Source organism: Dioscorea cayenensis, chromosome 2 (assembly GCF_009730915.1).
Source record: "Dioscorea cayenensis subsp. rotundata cultivar TDr96_F1 chromosome 2, TDr96_F1_v2_PseudoChromosome.rev07_lg8_w22 25.fasta, whole genome shotgun sequence".
Lineage (NCBI taxonomy): Eukaryota > Viridiplantae > Streptophyta > Magnoliopsida > Dioscoreales > Dioscoreaceae > Dioscorea > Dioscorea cayenensis.
In genome coordinates this window covers 22,714,245-22,730,283 of record NC_052472.1, presented here as the reverse complement: position 1 = coordinate 22,730,283, position 16,039 = coordinate 22,714,245, and the positions used below count along the sequence as shown (strand labels likewise).

Here is a 16,039-nt window from a genome sequence, read left to right as displayed (position 1 = left end):
TGTTCTTCAAGACAGTTGGTACTCCAAGAATATCATCAAAGTCTTGCAGAAAAGATCTGAAAATAAGTAGGGAATTTCAAGTTGGATCATATCCTAGGCTTTAATTTCTATAATTTTACAAGTGATAGCAGCCTGGGATATATGAAAATTATGTATTACCATGGTTATCTAACACATGCTGCTTTTATTCGTTGAGTTTATTTTCCCAGCGATCAGAGGTTCCATCTCTTTTGTCCATTTGATCTGCATGGTCACAGCTTTTGATTTTGGTACTGAGGCCAACTTCTTTATCTCTGAAAATTTAGTAAGTCATTTGGCCAAATTGAGGTCAAGTAAGGAAAAGGATCTACGTATGGCGGCGTGGTAATAATACAGTAGATTTTAAGCAAAAACCACCCAAGCTTTCTGGTTTTTTAAGCTCCAAAATCTTTGATGAAAGTATGCAATATCATACAAGAGAGGGGAACCATGGATGGCTATCCAGTCTAAGAAAGCCAAAGCATGATCAAGAAAGGGAAAACAGAAAACTGTTATTTTGAGCAGCTTAAGTGACTCCACTAGTTTTTGTCAGTAACCGATGCGCATGCAAATGAAGTATGACTAGTTTGTATATAACTAACCAAAATTTCTTTGTGATTTTTTTACCTGCCCAACCATGGGATTTCTCTTTATCAAACATGAACTAAATGAAGAAAGAAGAAAATAATCAAGGTCCCCAAGATCATCAAAGACTAGAGTAGGAAAGAAAAGAATTCCATCCTCAGCAGAAGTACATACACTAATCTACCACTGCTAAAATGCTTTAGTGGAAGATCTCTTGGAAACTGAAAAGAATGGTTTCACAATATATCTTGAGAAACATTGACATGCTTTTGGTGAAAACTTCTAAACATAAACTCCCAAACTAAAGGTGCAAGTAAAAGCAGCATCACAACATGATATACTAGGTGTTTAGAAGTGCAATTATACCTTGAAAAATTCTCATGCGTCTGAGCTCTGCTCATACAACAATAGTGACTCAGCAATGGATGCATCAAAACTGTTGCTAAGGGAAAGCCTGCTTTTTCCAGAGCTTGGATCCTCTATAAAGCTGTGAAGATTCCTTCCCAACCTAGAAAATTTGCAATTGTCTCCAGAGAAGCAGACTTGAAGGAAACCAAATAAACATGAGCAAATGACAGATACTTATTGCAACAAGCTTCCCTCTTGATGAGTTCAAGTGAGAATCAAGTTCTGCATCATATCCTCGTTCAAGTGATAAATTCTTGACAGACAAGTCTTGCTGGATAACAGTATGTAACAAAAATAGCTGTTACAACCACAATGAACCATTTAAACAATCTTTAAACATTCCACCTCTCTTAATTGCAAAACAAGAGTGAAATCGAAAAAGATGAAGCGAAAAGTGCAGGTTACTTTTTCAAATTAAATATAAACTTTTATCGCCATTGAATAGCAGATGGTATAACTGAATGAAAGGGAAAGAGTTTTGAATCCTTTACTACGATCTATTTAGTACTTTTATGTACTACCTGAGTCTACTACTTTTCTTGTACTATTTACAAACCCGAGGGTGGGTCAGTGGGAGCGATAATTCACTCGAGTCATCGAAGGAATTTTTTAAGAGGTTTGTAGCACGTAATTGGTGACTTAGTACCATTTTCCCTTTGACAATCCTAAATGGGAGGCGCTTCAGCTATTAGCCATTAAAAATAAAAACTTTTTAGAGCCAGCAGGTTAGAGATAATTTAACCAAAAAAATGAAATGCTGGAAGTCTCCCTAGCTATGAAAAGATATAGTCGAAGAAGTAACATCATGAAAGGCATCATATCCTATAGTTCATAGCAAGAACAGATGTAGATGCAGAAAACAGAAAACAAAATCAGGTGAGATAGGACTATCGGTGCCTGCATAAATTAACTCCTTTCAGATAGAAAACCTACAGCTTTTCACAGAGTGAAGCCCTCAGGTATAGCAAAACAATGTCGAAGACAAAATTTTCCCCATATGTCCATTCTCTTGTCCAAAATTTCTTGGGTCATGTTGCTGAAGGTATGAAAAACACCTTAAGACATAGCAAAATAAAATAATAAAATAAATATTATCAAAATATTAGAACATGGTTAGCCTTTATCAATCTAAAGGTTATTAAGCATTTGATGGATCCATTGTGAAGCATTAACGTCAGCCAATTCTAATGAAGTTATCTACAGCCAAATCAAATGAGGATAAAGAAAAAGAGGAGTTTACAGTTACTTCATGATTATATTTCAGTAAGATGCAGCCAATTTAAATTTAACTTAGAATCATCCCACTAAACAATAGAAATTGATCATGGGCACTACATTTTTCTAACCTATTCCAAATAGAAGAGAGAAGTGGAGTGTTAGACTTTTGTATGTTAACCCTTTTATTTTCAAGATGCATAACAATGCCTCAACTGTGAAGTATTCAACACAAAAGCCTAGCGGCTTGAAAATCACATTATCGCGAATTTAACCCAAAACAAAAAAGAAAGGAAATGTACACACCTAAGAATGCAGAAATGTTAACCAAAATGGGGGCCACAAACTATTTCAAGTCCCACTTCCATATAGTTTTAGGTTTTTTTTCCTACCTGTATGTATTCATCATTTTCGCCGACCACAAGAAGTTCTTATAGTTTGGTCAATGTTTTTGTCTTCCATTCACAGTTTGTCCCAACTCAAGGCCGTCCCCACAAACAAGCACCTTCGGTTAAATTCCTTCAAGCAGGAACCTCATTATTTAATTTTAAAACACAAATACCATTGTTGAAAAAAAGAAGGATTGTAAATCAAATACCATTGTTTGTGGTTTCAATCTACAGACCATCAGCAAAAATGAATTGCATCTCCCATCCATCTTAGATTGAGTATAATACAACAATTATCTATCATTCAGAGATAATAAATGATGCTAAACATACTCTGATGATCAATTGTTCATAATCCTCGAAAATAACCACACATTTCTGATGGAAATCTACAGGAATTTTCTTCCAAAGTTGTAGCAAGGTCTGGAGAAACCTGTGAAACAGAGCTTCTTCCTTAGGGAGATGCAAATCGGAAAGAGGAAATCATGACCACGAATCAGCAACAGCATCAATTCGAACAAAAAAAATAAAGAATGAGTGAATGAGGGAGAAGATCATTTTTCTTTGATGAACTTTGAGAAAAACAATCAAAAACTGAATTGAATACAAAGCTCTCTAATTACACAAAGCTAGTGAATGTCTTTAACTAACTTGCTGAGATGTGGCTGGAAATGTTCTAATTAATTAATAATATGCTGACATGGCAAACAGCAAGTTGACTTAAATTTCATAGCTTGTCTTCTAATCACTCAATTCAATAAACATTTAACTCCATTAAGATGCATCAGCTTCTTCAATCACAGCAACTTCATAGCTTTTTCCAACAATTTCAGACAATCACAAACAAAACACTAAATCATCCATAAAACCACAACATCAATGAATAATGCGGGCAAAGGCGAGGACTTTATACCTTGGCAAGCTCATCAGATTGCTTCTCCCCACATCCCCTGCATGATTGAAGCCTGCCTGATAAATCAAAAAGTGCAAACATTAAGGTTGAGAAGAGTTACATAGAGAGAGAGAGAGAGAGAGAGAGAGAGAGAGAGAGAGAGCGAGAGAGAGATCAATAGATCGTTCGGGGAGATCATCCTTAACTGGAGGCAGAACGGTGGCGTTGAGGACCTCATTGATGAAGCGCTGCGGGTTGAGATCGCAAGCATCGTAGATGGCCACGCTCTCACTTCCCTCCATGGTCGCTGCTCTGGATTTGTGGGATGGGTTTTGAAATGAGCGGGAGAGGTTTCAGCCGTCTGATGTGCATTAAACGGCCAGATGTGCCTCGAGATATGGATCACTAGAATACAGCAACTAACTCTTACAATGTAGCAAGATTGTTTAATGTTCACATACAGTTCTTTGACTATTTCTAACACAAAGTACTGGTCCTACCGGATATTAACCAAAGATATGTATCTAATTAAAGAAACTTAGGAGAATGAGAGAATAAGTCTAAATCATACCTTCAATACTAGGAATATATGTGTTTGCACAATTTTCATGAGGTGATCAAGGTAAGTGCTTGAAAAGAGTAGATGTCAGATGTTGACCCAGACTTTGGAGAAAGACAATCTTTGAGATACTTGTTGCATTATAGGGCAAGCCTTCGGATCAGTGATGAGATAATGCATTGTTATTAAAATCACCAAAGAGCACTTGGTTCGTGGCCACTTGATCACCTATATGAAGGGGAAGACGTGGATCTAGGATATCTTTCACTATCACACTCAATAATAAGTTGCTTAAGAGATCCCTGGGATGCGTTCCGCGTATCACTTCAAGTGCTACAATTCCAAAACTGTATACATCACATTTTTCAGTCACTCTCGTTGTATAGGCAAGCTCTACAAATACAAATCAAGCTTAAAAATAGAAATAGTTTAGTCCACTCCATCATTATTCATTACAAGGTTGATAAATCTAATAAGTCACATGGGTAGGTCTAATTATAACATAATTTGAATAGAAGAAGCAATCAAACTGATTTGGAGATGCATACATGCCTAGTGCCATGTACCCGTATGTGCTCTAACAATGGCTTCACAAACAAAAAAAGAAATAGTCAAAGTGGCTTACAAGCATGAAAGACAAGCTTACTCCTCTTCTTCACTTGTTTGAAAGATCAAACCAAACTTCTTGGAGTTTTCAAGCCAATCTCAAGCTCTCTTCTTCAATTCCTCAAAACCCCTTTTCTTTATCTCTCTCACTCCTCTTCAAATGTCATGAGGGCTTTTAAGATCGCCAACTTATGGGTCAAACCACACCCGTGCTTAAAGCCGTCCTCTTCCATAAACTCGATTCCTAAGATCAGCACACCCGTACTCCTTGCCGTGCTCAAGAGCACCACCATGCATTACACTTGGAGGCCATGTTCACCAAAATCTCAATCTCCTGAGCGTGCTTTTCCAAATCTCAAATTCCTGAGATTTGCACGATCTCAAAGACGTATTTCTGAGTGTACATAAAACAATAGCCATATGTACACATAAACAATATCATGAACAGTAACTCATCTCATTAGATTTATATCCAAAGATATCATTGCCAAAAAGTCAAAAGCAACAGAACAAAGCATGCAAAACACACAGAACAGAGCATGCTTAAGTTACCTAGGCTAGAAAGAATAAAATCATTTATAATATTGCTTGCGACATGAATGTAATTCTAATGCACAAGATTTTTTTAGCTAATGGAACAAGAGATGTTGTTGCCCTTGTTCCTCACATTATTTATGTAATTGAAATCACGCTAAAATTGAGAGGATATCAAGCAAGGTTGGTGGCTCACTAGCAATTAACACAGCATAACAGAAAGTTAAATTTTTCTAAAATATATATGACAAATACTTGGCCAAGTTTCAAGGTGGGAGGAATAAAATCTTTCATTATATAAATTGGTGATGTGCATCAGTGTATGGTTTACTAGCAATAAAGAATATTGTGAAATCTTCTCTACTCTGGCATGAGTCAAGAGCGCATATATATATATATATATATATATCTTAACATAAGTACAGTAGTTAGCTTTATTTATGCCGAAAGATTGATGTACATAATCAAGAGAAGGCTTCAATATGAGAAGAAATTTTTTTTTATATATATAAAATGGAACAACCACCTTGCTAACATATAGGAGAGTTAATTATAAGAGTACAAAATAATGAAGATAAAGTTAAGGAAAATTAATTAAAAAAATACAAAAATAATGAAGATAAGGAGCACCAAAGAGATGGGTCCAGCAAAACATGAAAAGTGGAGTACTATGAAAAAGTCAAGGGCAAAGATCACCCTCCCTTAAGTGACTAAGATTGTGCTTTTTCATTGGTAAAGGCGTACAGAGACGTTCAACATTCCATTTGTTTAGGATGCTCAGTAGAAAGAGCTGCAACAGACCACACATATAATTATAATATAAGTTCTCATCATATTATACACTTAGACAAGCAAGTTTATATTGGAGTAGTAGGTTTATATTATTCAAACTACCATTTATTTTGACCCATGTGATTGCATGAGAAATTTTTTCTCACTATTAATACATAAGCTTGATTAAAATATAAGAACATTTTTTTTAGTAATAAGCATGACTAAAGTTCAATCACATACTGGAATATTTGCAACCATACAATAAATTCAGTCAAAAAAGAAATATAAATGCAAATTACCGGTCTTAATGGATATTAAGTAAGGATATGTATCTTTTTAAAGAAACTTGGGAAATGGAGAGATTAAGACTGGATCATACCTTCCTTACTAGAAATATATATATTCCTCCCCAACGTTCCCATCATTCATGCTCTTGATCATCAACATGTGTTTGTACAATGTTTATGAGGTGATCAAGGGTAAGTACCTGAAAAGAATTGATGTCAGATGCTGCCAAGGACTTTGAAAAAGACAACCTTTGAGATACTTGTTGCATTGTAGGGCGAGTCTGTGGATCAATGTTGATGCACTGCATTGCTATTAAAATCATTAAAAGCACTTGGTTTGTGGTCACTTGATCAGCTAAGCGAAGAGGAATACGTGGATCTAGCATATCTTTCACTAACATACTCAGTGATAAGTTGCTTAGGAGATCTCCGGGATGTGTTCCATGAATCACTTCAAGTGCTACAATCCCGAAACTATATACATCAGATTTTTCAGTTAATCTCATTACATAGGCATGCTCTGCAAACACCAATCAAGTAAAGTTCAGTAGTAGCTCAGTTCACTTCATCATCATTGTTCATATTCAAGGTTGATAAAACTAATAAATTGCTTGTGTAATCACTTAGTCTAATTACCAGAGAGTACACATAGAAGAACAATTAAAATGATTAGGAGATGCATACATACCTGGTGCCATGTACCCATATGTCCCTGCAAGCAAACTCCAATGTGATGAGTTCGGTTTTAGTAGTCTAGAAATACCAAAGTCTGAAACACAAGCCTTGTACTCCTCATCTAAAAGAATGTTGTTGCTTGTTATGTCTCGATGAATGATAGGTGGAGTGCAATCATGATGCAAGTAAGATAGAGCTTGAGCAATGTCTCGTACAATGTTGACCCTCTTGATCCAATACAACTCCATGGCTTCTCGTTCTGATCTGAGACTAGCACCCAAGCATCCTCTCTCCATAAACTCATACGCAAGAAAGCTAAATTCATTAGTAGAGCAAAACCCATAGAACCCCACTATATTCCGATGCCGAATTTTGTTTAACATTTGAATTTCGTTTTGGAATTGCTCATCCATGTGACCTTCATGAATTTTCTTGATAGCAAGTATCTCTCCTGATAATAGTACTGCTTTATAGACTACACTGCTAGCTCCAACACCAATTTGATACCTCTCATCAAAATTGTTTGTCGCTTGAATGATCTTTTTGTATGCCTCTTTTCCATGATTAACCCTCCAAATGGAGGAGAAATGTCCTCCAAATTCTTCCACAATATCATTTGTAGTGGATCTCTTTCTTATGTAAGAAAGTAATGTGAATATTCCAACTATCATAAATAAGAGAAGTAACATGCTACATATTAGAACGGTCAAGAGGATGAATTTGTCATGTTTCTTCACGTGATCATTAAATGAAAGAGATTTATTACATGGAGGCAAACCATGCACATGACCACATAAGCCCTTATTGTCGGTAAAACCACTCAATGGGAGCTATTTGAAAAGAAATGGTTCTCCGAATTGGACCTTCTAGAGAATTGTAAGATAAATCTAACGATGTTAAGCCTGCCATTGATTGAAAAGAAGATGGAATGCAACCAACCAACTGATTGTGTGATAAATTCAACTCTTGCAACACTATTAAGTTACTAAGTTGTTGTGGTATTTCTCCCGTGAATAAATTGTCACTCAAGTCTAGGACTTCCATGAAGTTCAAACTACCAAGTTGAAAAGGGATGGCTCCATTTAGCTCATTACTACCTAACTTGAGTGAGATCAATTTAATGCAATTATCGAACCAAACTGGTATTTCTCCTCTCAAATTATTGCTTGACAAATCAAGAGCTTCTAATGAAGATAGATCTCCAAATTCTGGCGGTATGGTTCCCGTGAGATGATTGTTGCTCATGTTTAGGTAAAATATATTAGATAATTTACCAAACTCTCTTGGGATCTTTCCCTCCATATTATTGGAAGAGATGTCAAATCGTCGCAACTTTGGCAATAGCCCAATTTCAAGGGCATTATTCAGCTGATTTCTGTTGCTCGAGATTCTAAGGCTTGTTAAGTTGAGGCATGCTCCCAAGATGGTGATAAAGTGCCGAGACAATCTGTTAAAGCTTAGATCAATATAATCCAAGTGCAGATGAACACCAAAGCTTTCAGAGACATCTCCAGTGAATTGGTTTCTTTCAAGCCGAACCCTGACTAGGTTTGTTGAATTTTTCAAACTTATCGGAATGGGACCTTGGAAATTATTGTATCCTAAAGTAAGATTTTGCAGCAAGCCTCCTTTGGCCAAATTTGGTGGTAGGATACCAGAAAGACTGTTGTTGAATAATTGAAGATTAATTAAATTTGTGAGGTTCTCAAATTCATTAGGCACTATACCAAAGAGATGATTGTCAAATAATTTTAATTCAGTAAGACCCTTCAAATTTCCAAGAGATGGAGGAATGATGCCAGTTATTTTGTTGCTAGATAGGTCAAAAATTTCAAGCTTGGTCAGGTTTCCAATGCTATGTGGGATGGGACCAATAATTTGGTTTTCAGATATATCAAAGTCTATCAAGTTCACTAAATTCCCAATCTCACAAGGAATGAAGCCATTTATGTTATTCTTATATAGGTAAAAAGTTTGCAATTTGGTCAGGTTTCCAATACCATGTGGAATGGGACCAATGATTTGGTTTTTATATATTGAAAAATCTCTCAAATTCACAAAATCCCCAATTTCACTAGGAATGGAGCCATTTATGCTATTATTAAATAAGTGAAAGGTTTCAAGCTTGGTCAGGTTTCTAATGTTATGTGGGATGGGACCGGTTATTTGATTGTCAGATGTATCAAAGTCTCTCAAATTCACCAGATTCCCAATCTCATAAGGAATGGAGCCATTTATGCTATTACTAAATAAGTGAAAGGTTTCAAGCTTGATCAGGTTTCTAATGCTATGTGGGATGGGACCGGTTATCTGATTGTCAGATGTATCAAAATCCCTCAAATTCACCAGATTCCCAATCTCATAAGGAATGGAGCCATTTATGCTATTATTAAATAGGTGAAAGGTTTCAAGCTTGGTCAAGTTTCTAATGCTATGTGGGATGGGACCGGTTATCTGATTGTCAGATGTATCAAAATCCCTCAAATTCACCAGATTCCCAATCTCATAAGGAATGGAGCCATTTATGCTATTATTAAATAGGTGAAAGGTTTCAAGCTTGGTCAAGTTTCTAATGCTATGTGGGATGGGACCGGTTATCCGATTGTCAGATGTATCAAAAATCCCTCAAATTCACCGATTCCCGATCTCATAAGGAATGGAGCCATTTATGCTATTATTAAATAGGTGAAAAGGTTTCAAGCTTGGTCAAGTTTCTAATACTATGTGGGATGGGACCGGTTATCTGATTGTCAGATATATCAAAATCAGTCAAATTCACCAGATTCCCGATCTCATAAGGAATGGAGCCATTTATGCTATTATTAAATAGGTGAAAGGTTTCAAGCTTGGTCAAGTTTCTAATGCTATGTGGGATGGGACCGGTTATCTGATTGTCAGATATATCAAAATCAGTCAAATTCACCAGATTCCCGATCTCATATGGAATGGAGCTGTTTATGTTATTGTTATATAGGTAAAGAGTTTCAAGCTTGGTCAAGGTTCCAATGCTACATGGAATGGGACCAGTTATTTGGTTTTTATATATTGAAAAATCCCTCAAATTCACTAAAATCCCAATTTCATATGGAATGGAGCCATTTATGCTATTATTAAATAGGTGAAAGGTTTCAAGATTGGTCAGGTTTCTAATGCTATGTGGGATGGGACCGGTTATCTGATTGTCAGATTTATCAAAATCAGTCAAATTCACCAGATTCTCGATCTCATATGGAATGGAGCTATTTATGTTATTGTTATATAGGTAAAGAGTTTCAAGCTTGGTCAAGGTTCTAATGCTATGTGGAATGGGACCGGTTATTTGGTTTTTATATATTGAAAAATCCCTCAAATTCACTAAATTCCCAATTTCACTAGGAATGGAGCCATTTATGCTATTATTAAATATGTGAAAGGTTTCAAGCTTAGTCAGGTTTGCAATGCCATGTGGGATGGGACCAGTTATGTGGTTGTCAGATATATCAAATTCTATCAAATTCACTAGATTCCCAATCGTACAAGGAATAGAGTCAGTGAGATTATTTCTCCATAGGTATAAAAAATTAAGTTTGGTCAAGTTCCCAAACACTAGAGGGATGGGACCAACTAAGAAATTTCTGGAGATGGTTAACCAATTCAGGTTCAATAGCTTTCCAAAAGAAGGAGGTATGGAGCCACTTATCTGATTCTCAAAGAGCCACAAGGTCTTGAGCCTTGTCAAATTGCCAAGCTCTGATGGGATGACGCCTGTGAGATTGTTGTTAGAAAGATCAAGAATGGCGAGCTTGGAGAGAGCTGAAATGGTTGCAGGGATGTATCCATGTAGATGGTTGTCACTAAGGTCAAGAACTTTGAGTGATGGTAGAGCTGAGAAGTTGAGAATCTCCAGCTTCCCTTCTAGTCCCAATTGTTCCAATTGGACCTTGGTGATGGTTGGCATGAGATGGCCATCATTTCTGCAAGTGATTCCAGTCCAATTGCATGGACTTGTCTTTGATGTCCAGGTGTTAAGAAGTTCTTGTGTTTCAATGGCGGCCTTCCATTGAAGAAGAGCTCTCCCTTGGGATTCAATCTTTGAAGCTGCTGCCATGTTAAAAACAGGGAAACAAAGATTGGAGAAGAGTAGTAGTAACAGAGAAAACACCACCATCATCATCAATATTGGGAAGGTGGTGAACTTTGTGGGAAGCAGTGATTCCATTTTGAAACTATATGTTATTCCTAGAAAGCCTCTAGACATTTTCTTGTGGCTTTGTTAGCAGAAAGGGCGTTGAGCACCTTAATTTTTATAGTATCACAGAATGAAAGATAATTCACATAATAATTAATATCGTTTTAAAAATAAGCATTAATTATTGTCAGCATTCAATCACAGTGTTACATAGGCATGACAGTCACATTGTTGTTAACAGCTGACTTTTTGTCTTGATTAAAAAAATACTTATCCACAAACTGTGATGAGGCTTGATGTAACATTTGTGGTTTCCGTCATGATGTCTCACTCTCATTGACTGTGATCATGTTGGAATAATCAAATGAGACCTGGTCTTGATTATTCTACTCAAACCAAAAACAATTAATGTGGAAAAATTCAGAAGCAAAAGATGCATGTTCCATTCTTCAATATTAATATTCTTCATGGGTAGTATATCTATCTTAAACAATTAGACAACTAGTCAAATTACAATGATAAGTGGCCTAAATTAAATTACAGTTCATTTATTTCAACCTAGCTAGCTACATATATTTTGTCCAATATAAAACTGTTGTTAAAAATTTAGGAGTTTTGTATATTTGTTCTTGGCTCTTTGTAATAAATTGTGATTTATTCACTCCGTAAAAAAAAAATTATAAGTTTCTAAAATTCACAAATACTTAATAAAAATATATGCCTCATGTAATTATTAAAATTATATTTATCTTAAAGTAATATAATTTTCAAACTTTCATTATCGTTGTTTAAAATTTCTACATAATTTCAATATGCTCTTGCAAATTTAACTGTCTATCAAAACAAGCATATGTAATTATTAAAAAAAACATTTTGAACAAACACAGTCTAGTACGGTGGATTGTTATTTGAATGGTTAATGGTAGATCTAAAGTCTGACTTCAAGTAAACAATATATAAAATTGCAATCAGTACCAACTTCAAATGAAGATAATATAAATTACAAAACAAGTGGTAAGGATATACAAAGCATGCAAGACAGTTGACATGTAGCAAAATAATAGGAATAAAATTTTAACATCTCATCTTAAATTGCATCATTCATTCGGTCATCATATTACTTGTAAATCCATTGAATGAGAAAAACTGAGTGCATAGAAAAAGCCTCTTGCATCAATGGTCCAATGATATAACAGTTAAGAACCGTGAATGATATGAGAGGGTAAATGTGGATAGCAAGGTCGTCCATTAGAGTAATCTAGGCAGACAAGGTCTACATTGAAAATTTCAATGATAATGATAATGATAATGATTATTTTTATTAACCACACAAACAAACTGAATGATTCAAATAATTAAATAAAACAAATATGAGAAAAAAACTATAGTACTACATTAATAGTGTCGGAAAACGATTCACATATAATTAATTGAGATACAAAATGGAGTCAAAAACTTTATTTTTATTGTTTCAAATAAAGTGTGTTTCATATTCTAGGCTTTAATTTCTATGATTTACAGGCGATAACAGTATGCAACATATAAAATTATGTATTACCATGGTTATCTAACAACATGTGGTCTTTGAAACTTGGTGAGCTTATTTTCCCAGCTATCAGAGGTTCCATCTATTTTGCTCTTTTGATCTGAATGGTCTCAGCTTTTGATTTCAGTACTGATGCCACCTTCTTTACCTCTGAAAAGCTAGTAAGTCATTTGGCCAAATTAAGGTAAAGCAACGAAAAGGATTTACATATGACATAGTAATAATACAGTAAATTTTAAGCGAAACTACTTAAGGTCTTTTTTTGATGAAGGTATGCAATATCATACAAAAGAGGGAACCATGGATTTAGGCATCACAAAACTGTTATTTAGGCAGCTCAAGTGACTCCACTAGTTTTGTCAGTAACTGAAGCGCATGCAAAGGAAATATAACTAGTTTGCATATAACTTTTGAACCAAAAGATTTCTTTGTAATTCTTTTGCCTGCCCAACCATGGGATTCCTCTTTATCAAACATGAACTGGATGAAAAAAGAAATGAAGAAGAAATAATCAAGGTCCCCAAGATCATCAAAGACTAGAGTAGGAAAGAAAGAAATCCATCCTTAGTAGAAGTACATACACTTATTTACCATGGTTTAAAATGCTATAGAGGAAGATCACTTAGTAAACAAAAGAATGTTTTCCAGGAGTTTAGAAGTGAAATTATACCTTGAAACATCTTATGCATAAAGTTCTGCTCATACAGGAATAGCATCTCAGCAAGGGATGCATCATAACTGTTGTTAAGGCAAGCCTGCTTTTTCAGAACTTGGATCTCTCTGTGAAGTGCTGAAGATTCTTTCTAAACCTAGAAAATTTGCAATTGTCTCTAGAGAAGCAGAGTTGAAGGAAACCAAGGAAACATGAGCAAATTACTGCAACAAGCTTCTCTCTCAATGAGTTCAAGTGAGAATCAAGTTCTGCGTCATATCCTCCTTCAAGTGATTAAGTTCTCGACAAACAAGTCTTGCTGGATAACAATATGCATCAAAATAACTGTTAGAACTGCAATTTTTTTTTTTGTTAAAATCATTTAAACAATCTTGAAAAATTTCCACCTCTCTTAATGTCAAAAGAAGAGCAAAATGGTAAAAGGAGGCTTGAAAAGGTACAGCTACTTTTTCCCATTTGCAGAGAAAGTAATAGCTGAATAAAGAATGCTCAAGAAATTTTTTGGTTTGCCCATTTTGATAAAAAGAAAAGAATTTTTGAATCCTTCATACAAGTTCAGTATAAAATTTTAAAGCTAGTAAATTAGAGATAATTTAACCAAAAAAGCAAGTTGGAAGTCTCCTAGCTATGAAAAGATATAGTCGAAGAAGTAACATCATGAAAGGCATCATATCCTATAGTTCATAGCAAGAACAGATGCAATAAACAGAAAACAAAATCAGGCGAGATAGAACTACCAGTGCCTGCATAAATTAACTCCTTTCAGATAGAAACCTACAGCTTTTCACAGTGAAGCCCCCTCAGGTACAACAAAACAACGTTGAAGACAGTACATTTCCCTGATGCTCATTCTCTTCCAGAATTTCTTAGGTCATGTTTCGAAGGTATGAAACACCCTATGACATAGCAAAATGAAATAAAATTAAATAAAGTAATTAAATACATATGATTACAATATTAGAACAGGGTTGGCCTTGATATTATCAATCTGAAGGTTATTAAGCATTTGATGGTATTCAGTGACTGACGTCTCCTTTCTTTCGGATCCATTGTGGAGCATTAATGTCAGCCAATTCTAATGAAGCTGTCTATAGCCAAATCAAATGAGGATAAAGAAAAAGAGAAGAGTGTTACAGCTACTTCATAATTAGCTTTCAGTAAGATGCTGGCAATTTAAAATTAACTTAGAATTATCCCATCAAACAATAGAAATTGATCATTGATACCACATATTCTAACCCATTTCAAATAGAAGAGAGGAGTTGAGTGTTAGACTTGTATGTTACCCCTTTATTTTCAAGATGAATAGCAATCCTCAACTATGAAGTATACAACGCAAAGCATTGCACCTTGAAAAATCAAATTGTGCAGGAATTTAACAACCCCCAACCCCGCCACGAGCGATTCTGAACCAAGATGTTCAAGCAGCTATACCACCCAAAAAAAAAAGAGAGGAAAATGTACAAAGCTAAGAATCCAGAAATGTTAACCAAATGGCGGTTGTGAAAACCAGAATAATACTTATGCAAACTATTTCAAGTCCCACTTTCATATAGTTTTAGGTTCGTTTCTTCCCATATATATTAATCACATTCACCAACCAGGGCAAAGGATTAGCTTGAATTCCTACAGTTTGGTTCATGTTTTTGTGCTTCATTCACAGCTTGTCCCAATTCAAGGCCACCCTACAAACTATCACCTTTGGTTAATTTTAAAATACAAAACTCAGCAAAAAGGTTGTTAATTTCCCCAAATAGAAACCCTCAACTTGCTGGAAAAGACTTGTCGTAACTCAAATACCATTGTTTGTGGTTTCAATCTACAGACCATCAGCATAACAAATTGTGCCTCTCATCCGTTTTAGATCAAGTATAATACCACAATTATCTATCATTAAGGGCTAATAAATGATCCACAAAACAATCTGATAATCAATCGTTCATAATCCTCAAAAATAACGACCACATATTTCAAACAATCACAAACAAAACACTAAATCATCCACAAAACAACCAAATCCATGAATAATACGGACAAAGCCGAGGACTTTATACCTTGGCAAGCTCATCAGATTGCTTCTCCCCACATCCCGTGATGATTGAAGCCTGCCTGAGAAATCCAAAAAGTTCAAACTTTAGGGTTGAGAAGAATTACAGAGAGAGATCAATAGATCGTTCGGTGAGATCATCCGTAACTTGAGGGTTAGGACTGGGAGGCGCCATCGAGGAGATCGTCGGCGGCGTTGAGGACCTCGTTGATGAAGCGCTGCGGGTTGAGATCACAAGCATCGAAGACGGCCTCTCGCTCTCTCCCTTCCCTCCATGAATTTGGGGCTGGGTTTTGAAATGAGCGGGAGAGGCCTCAGCCGTCCGATGTGTGTTGAACGGCCAGAGATGCATTGAAATATGTATGGATCACTAGATCAACAACTTCTTCAAATAAATAAAAAATGAAATTTTCATCAATTAACTTTTGGAATTGTTTTGATTTGTTATCTTAGAAAATTGAGTATTTTTTCAGTTGGTAAAAATGTTTATTAAATGAAAATTTTAAATAAAAAATAAATAAATAACAAGCGAATTATATATACCCTTACATGTGCTTAGTAGTAATATGAACTGCATTGAAGCAGGGGGAATGTACAATATAAGTTCCCATCATATTAAACACTTTAGAAAAGCAAATTTATATTGGAATAATGAAAGTGTAG

The 16,039-nt window shown here is 35.4% G+C and overlaps 2 protein-coding genes across 10 annotated transcripts; both read right to left on the bottom strand.

The window, feature by feature from the left end:
• Positions 1-1,098: 1,098 nt before the first annotated feature.
• On the bottom strand, positions 1,099-7,749 carry LOC120276212 (MDIS1-interacting receptor like kinase 2-like). Of its 9 annotated transcripts, none has more exons than XR_005541195.1 (8): positions 6,956-7,749; positions 6,360-6,787; positions 4,692-5,066; positions 4,079-4,413; positions 3,714-3,912; positions 3,529-3,584; positions 1,186-1,282; positions 1,099-1,111 (listed from the first exon to the last, which is right to left on the bottom strand). XR_005541195.1 is itself a non-coding variant. In XM_039282959.1 (3 exons), the coding sequence occupies exons 1-2, from the start codon at positions 7,629-7,631 to the stop codon at positions 6,402-6,404; spliced, it is 1,062 nt and encodes a 353-aa protein (XP_039138893.1). In that variant the 5' UTR covers positions 7,632-7,749; the 3' UTR covers positions 5,908-5,996; positions 6,360-6,401. The 9 variants fall into 9 exon arrangements, 1 of the variants encoding a protein (XP_039138893.1); XR_005541196.1 differs by adding an exon at positions 2,949-3,048 and having other exon boundaries at positions 1,105-1,282; XR_005541198.1 differs by having other exon boundaries at positions 1,105-1,282; positions 4,079-4,459.
• On the bottom strand, positions 7,744-15,708 carry LOC120275170 (LRR receptor-like serine/threonine-protein kinase GSO1). Its single transcript, XM_039281684.1, has 7 exons — positions 15,525-15,708; positions 15,384-15,438; positions 14,108-14,225; positions 13,327-13,627; positions 12,669-12,806; positions 9,645-11,022; positions 7,744-9,469 (listed from the first exon to the last, which is right to left on the bottom strand). Exons 5-7 carry the CDS (start codon positions 12,736-12,738, stop codon positions 7,744-7,746), a joined length of 3,174 nt encoding a protein of 1,057 aa, XP_039137618.1. The 5' UTR covers positions 12,739-12,806; positions 13,327-13,627; positions 14,108-14,225; positions 15,384-15,438; positions 15,525-15,708.
• Positions 15,709-16,039: the final 331 nt, after the last annotated feature.

Excerpts from the sequence above, each read along its gene's own strand:
- LOC120275170 (XM_039281684.1), bottom strand. The coding sequence starts at position 12,738 with ATGGAACCTCTGATAGCTGGGAAAATAAGCTCACCAAGTTTCAAAGAC. Across the intron at positions 11,023-12,668 it reads CATGTTGTTAGATAACCATG|CAGCTTCAAAGATTGAATCC; the intron begins GTAATACATAAT and ends TTAACATGGCAG. Across the intron at positions 9,470-9,644 it reads AGTATTAGAAACTTGACCAA|CATAAATGGCTCCATTCCTT; the intron begins GCTTGAAACCTT and ends ATTTAATAATAG.
- LOC120276212 (XM_039282959.1), bottom strand. The coding sequence starts at position 7,631 with ATGTTACTTCTCTTATTTATGATAGTTGGAATATTCACATTACTTTCT. Across the intron at positions 6,788-6,955 it reads ATATGGGTACATGGCACCAG|AGCATGCCTATGTAATGAGA; the intron begins GTATGTATGCAT and ends TGGTGTTTGCAG.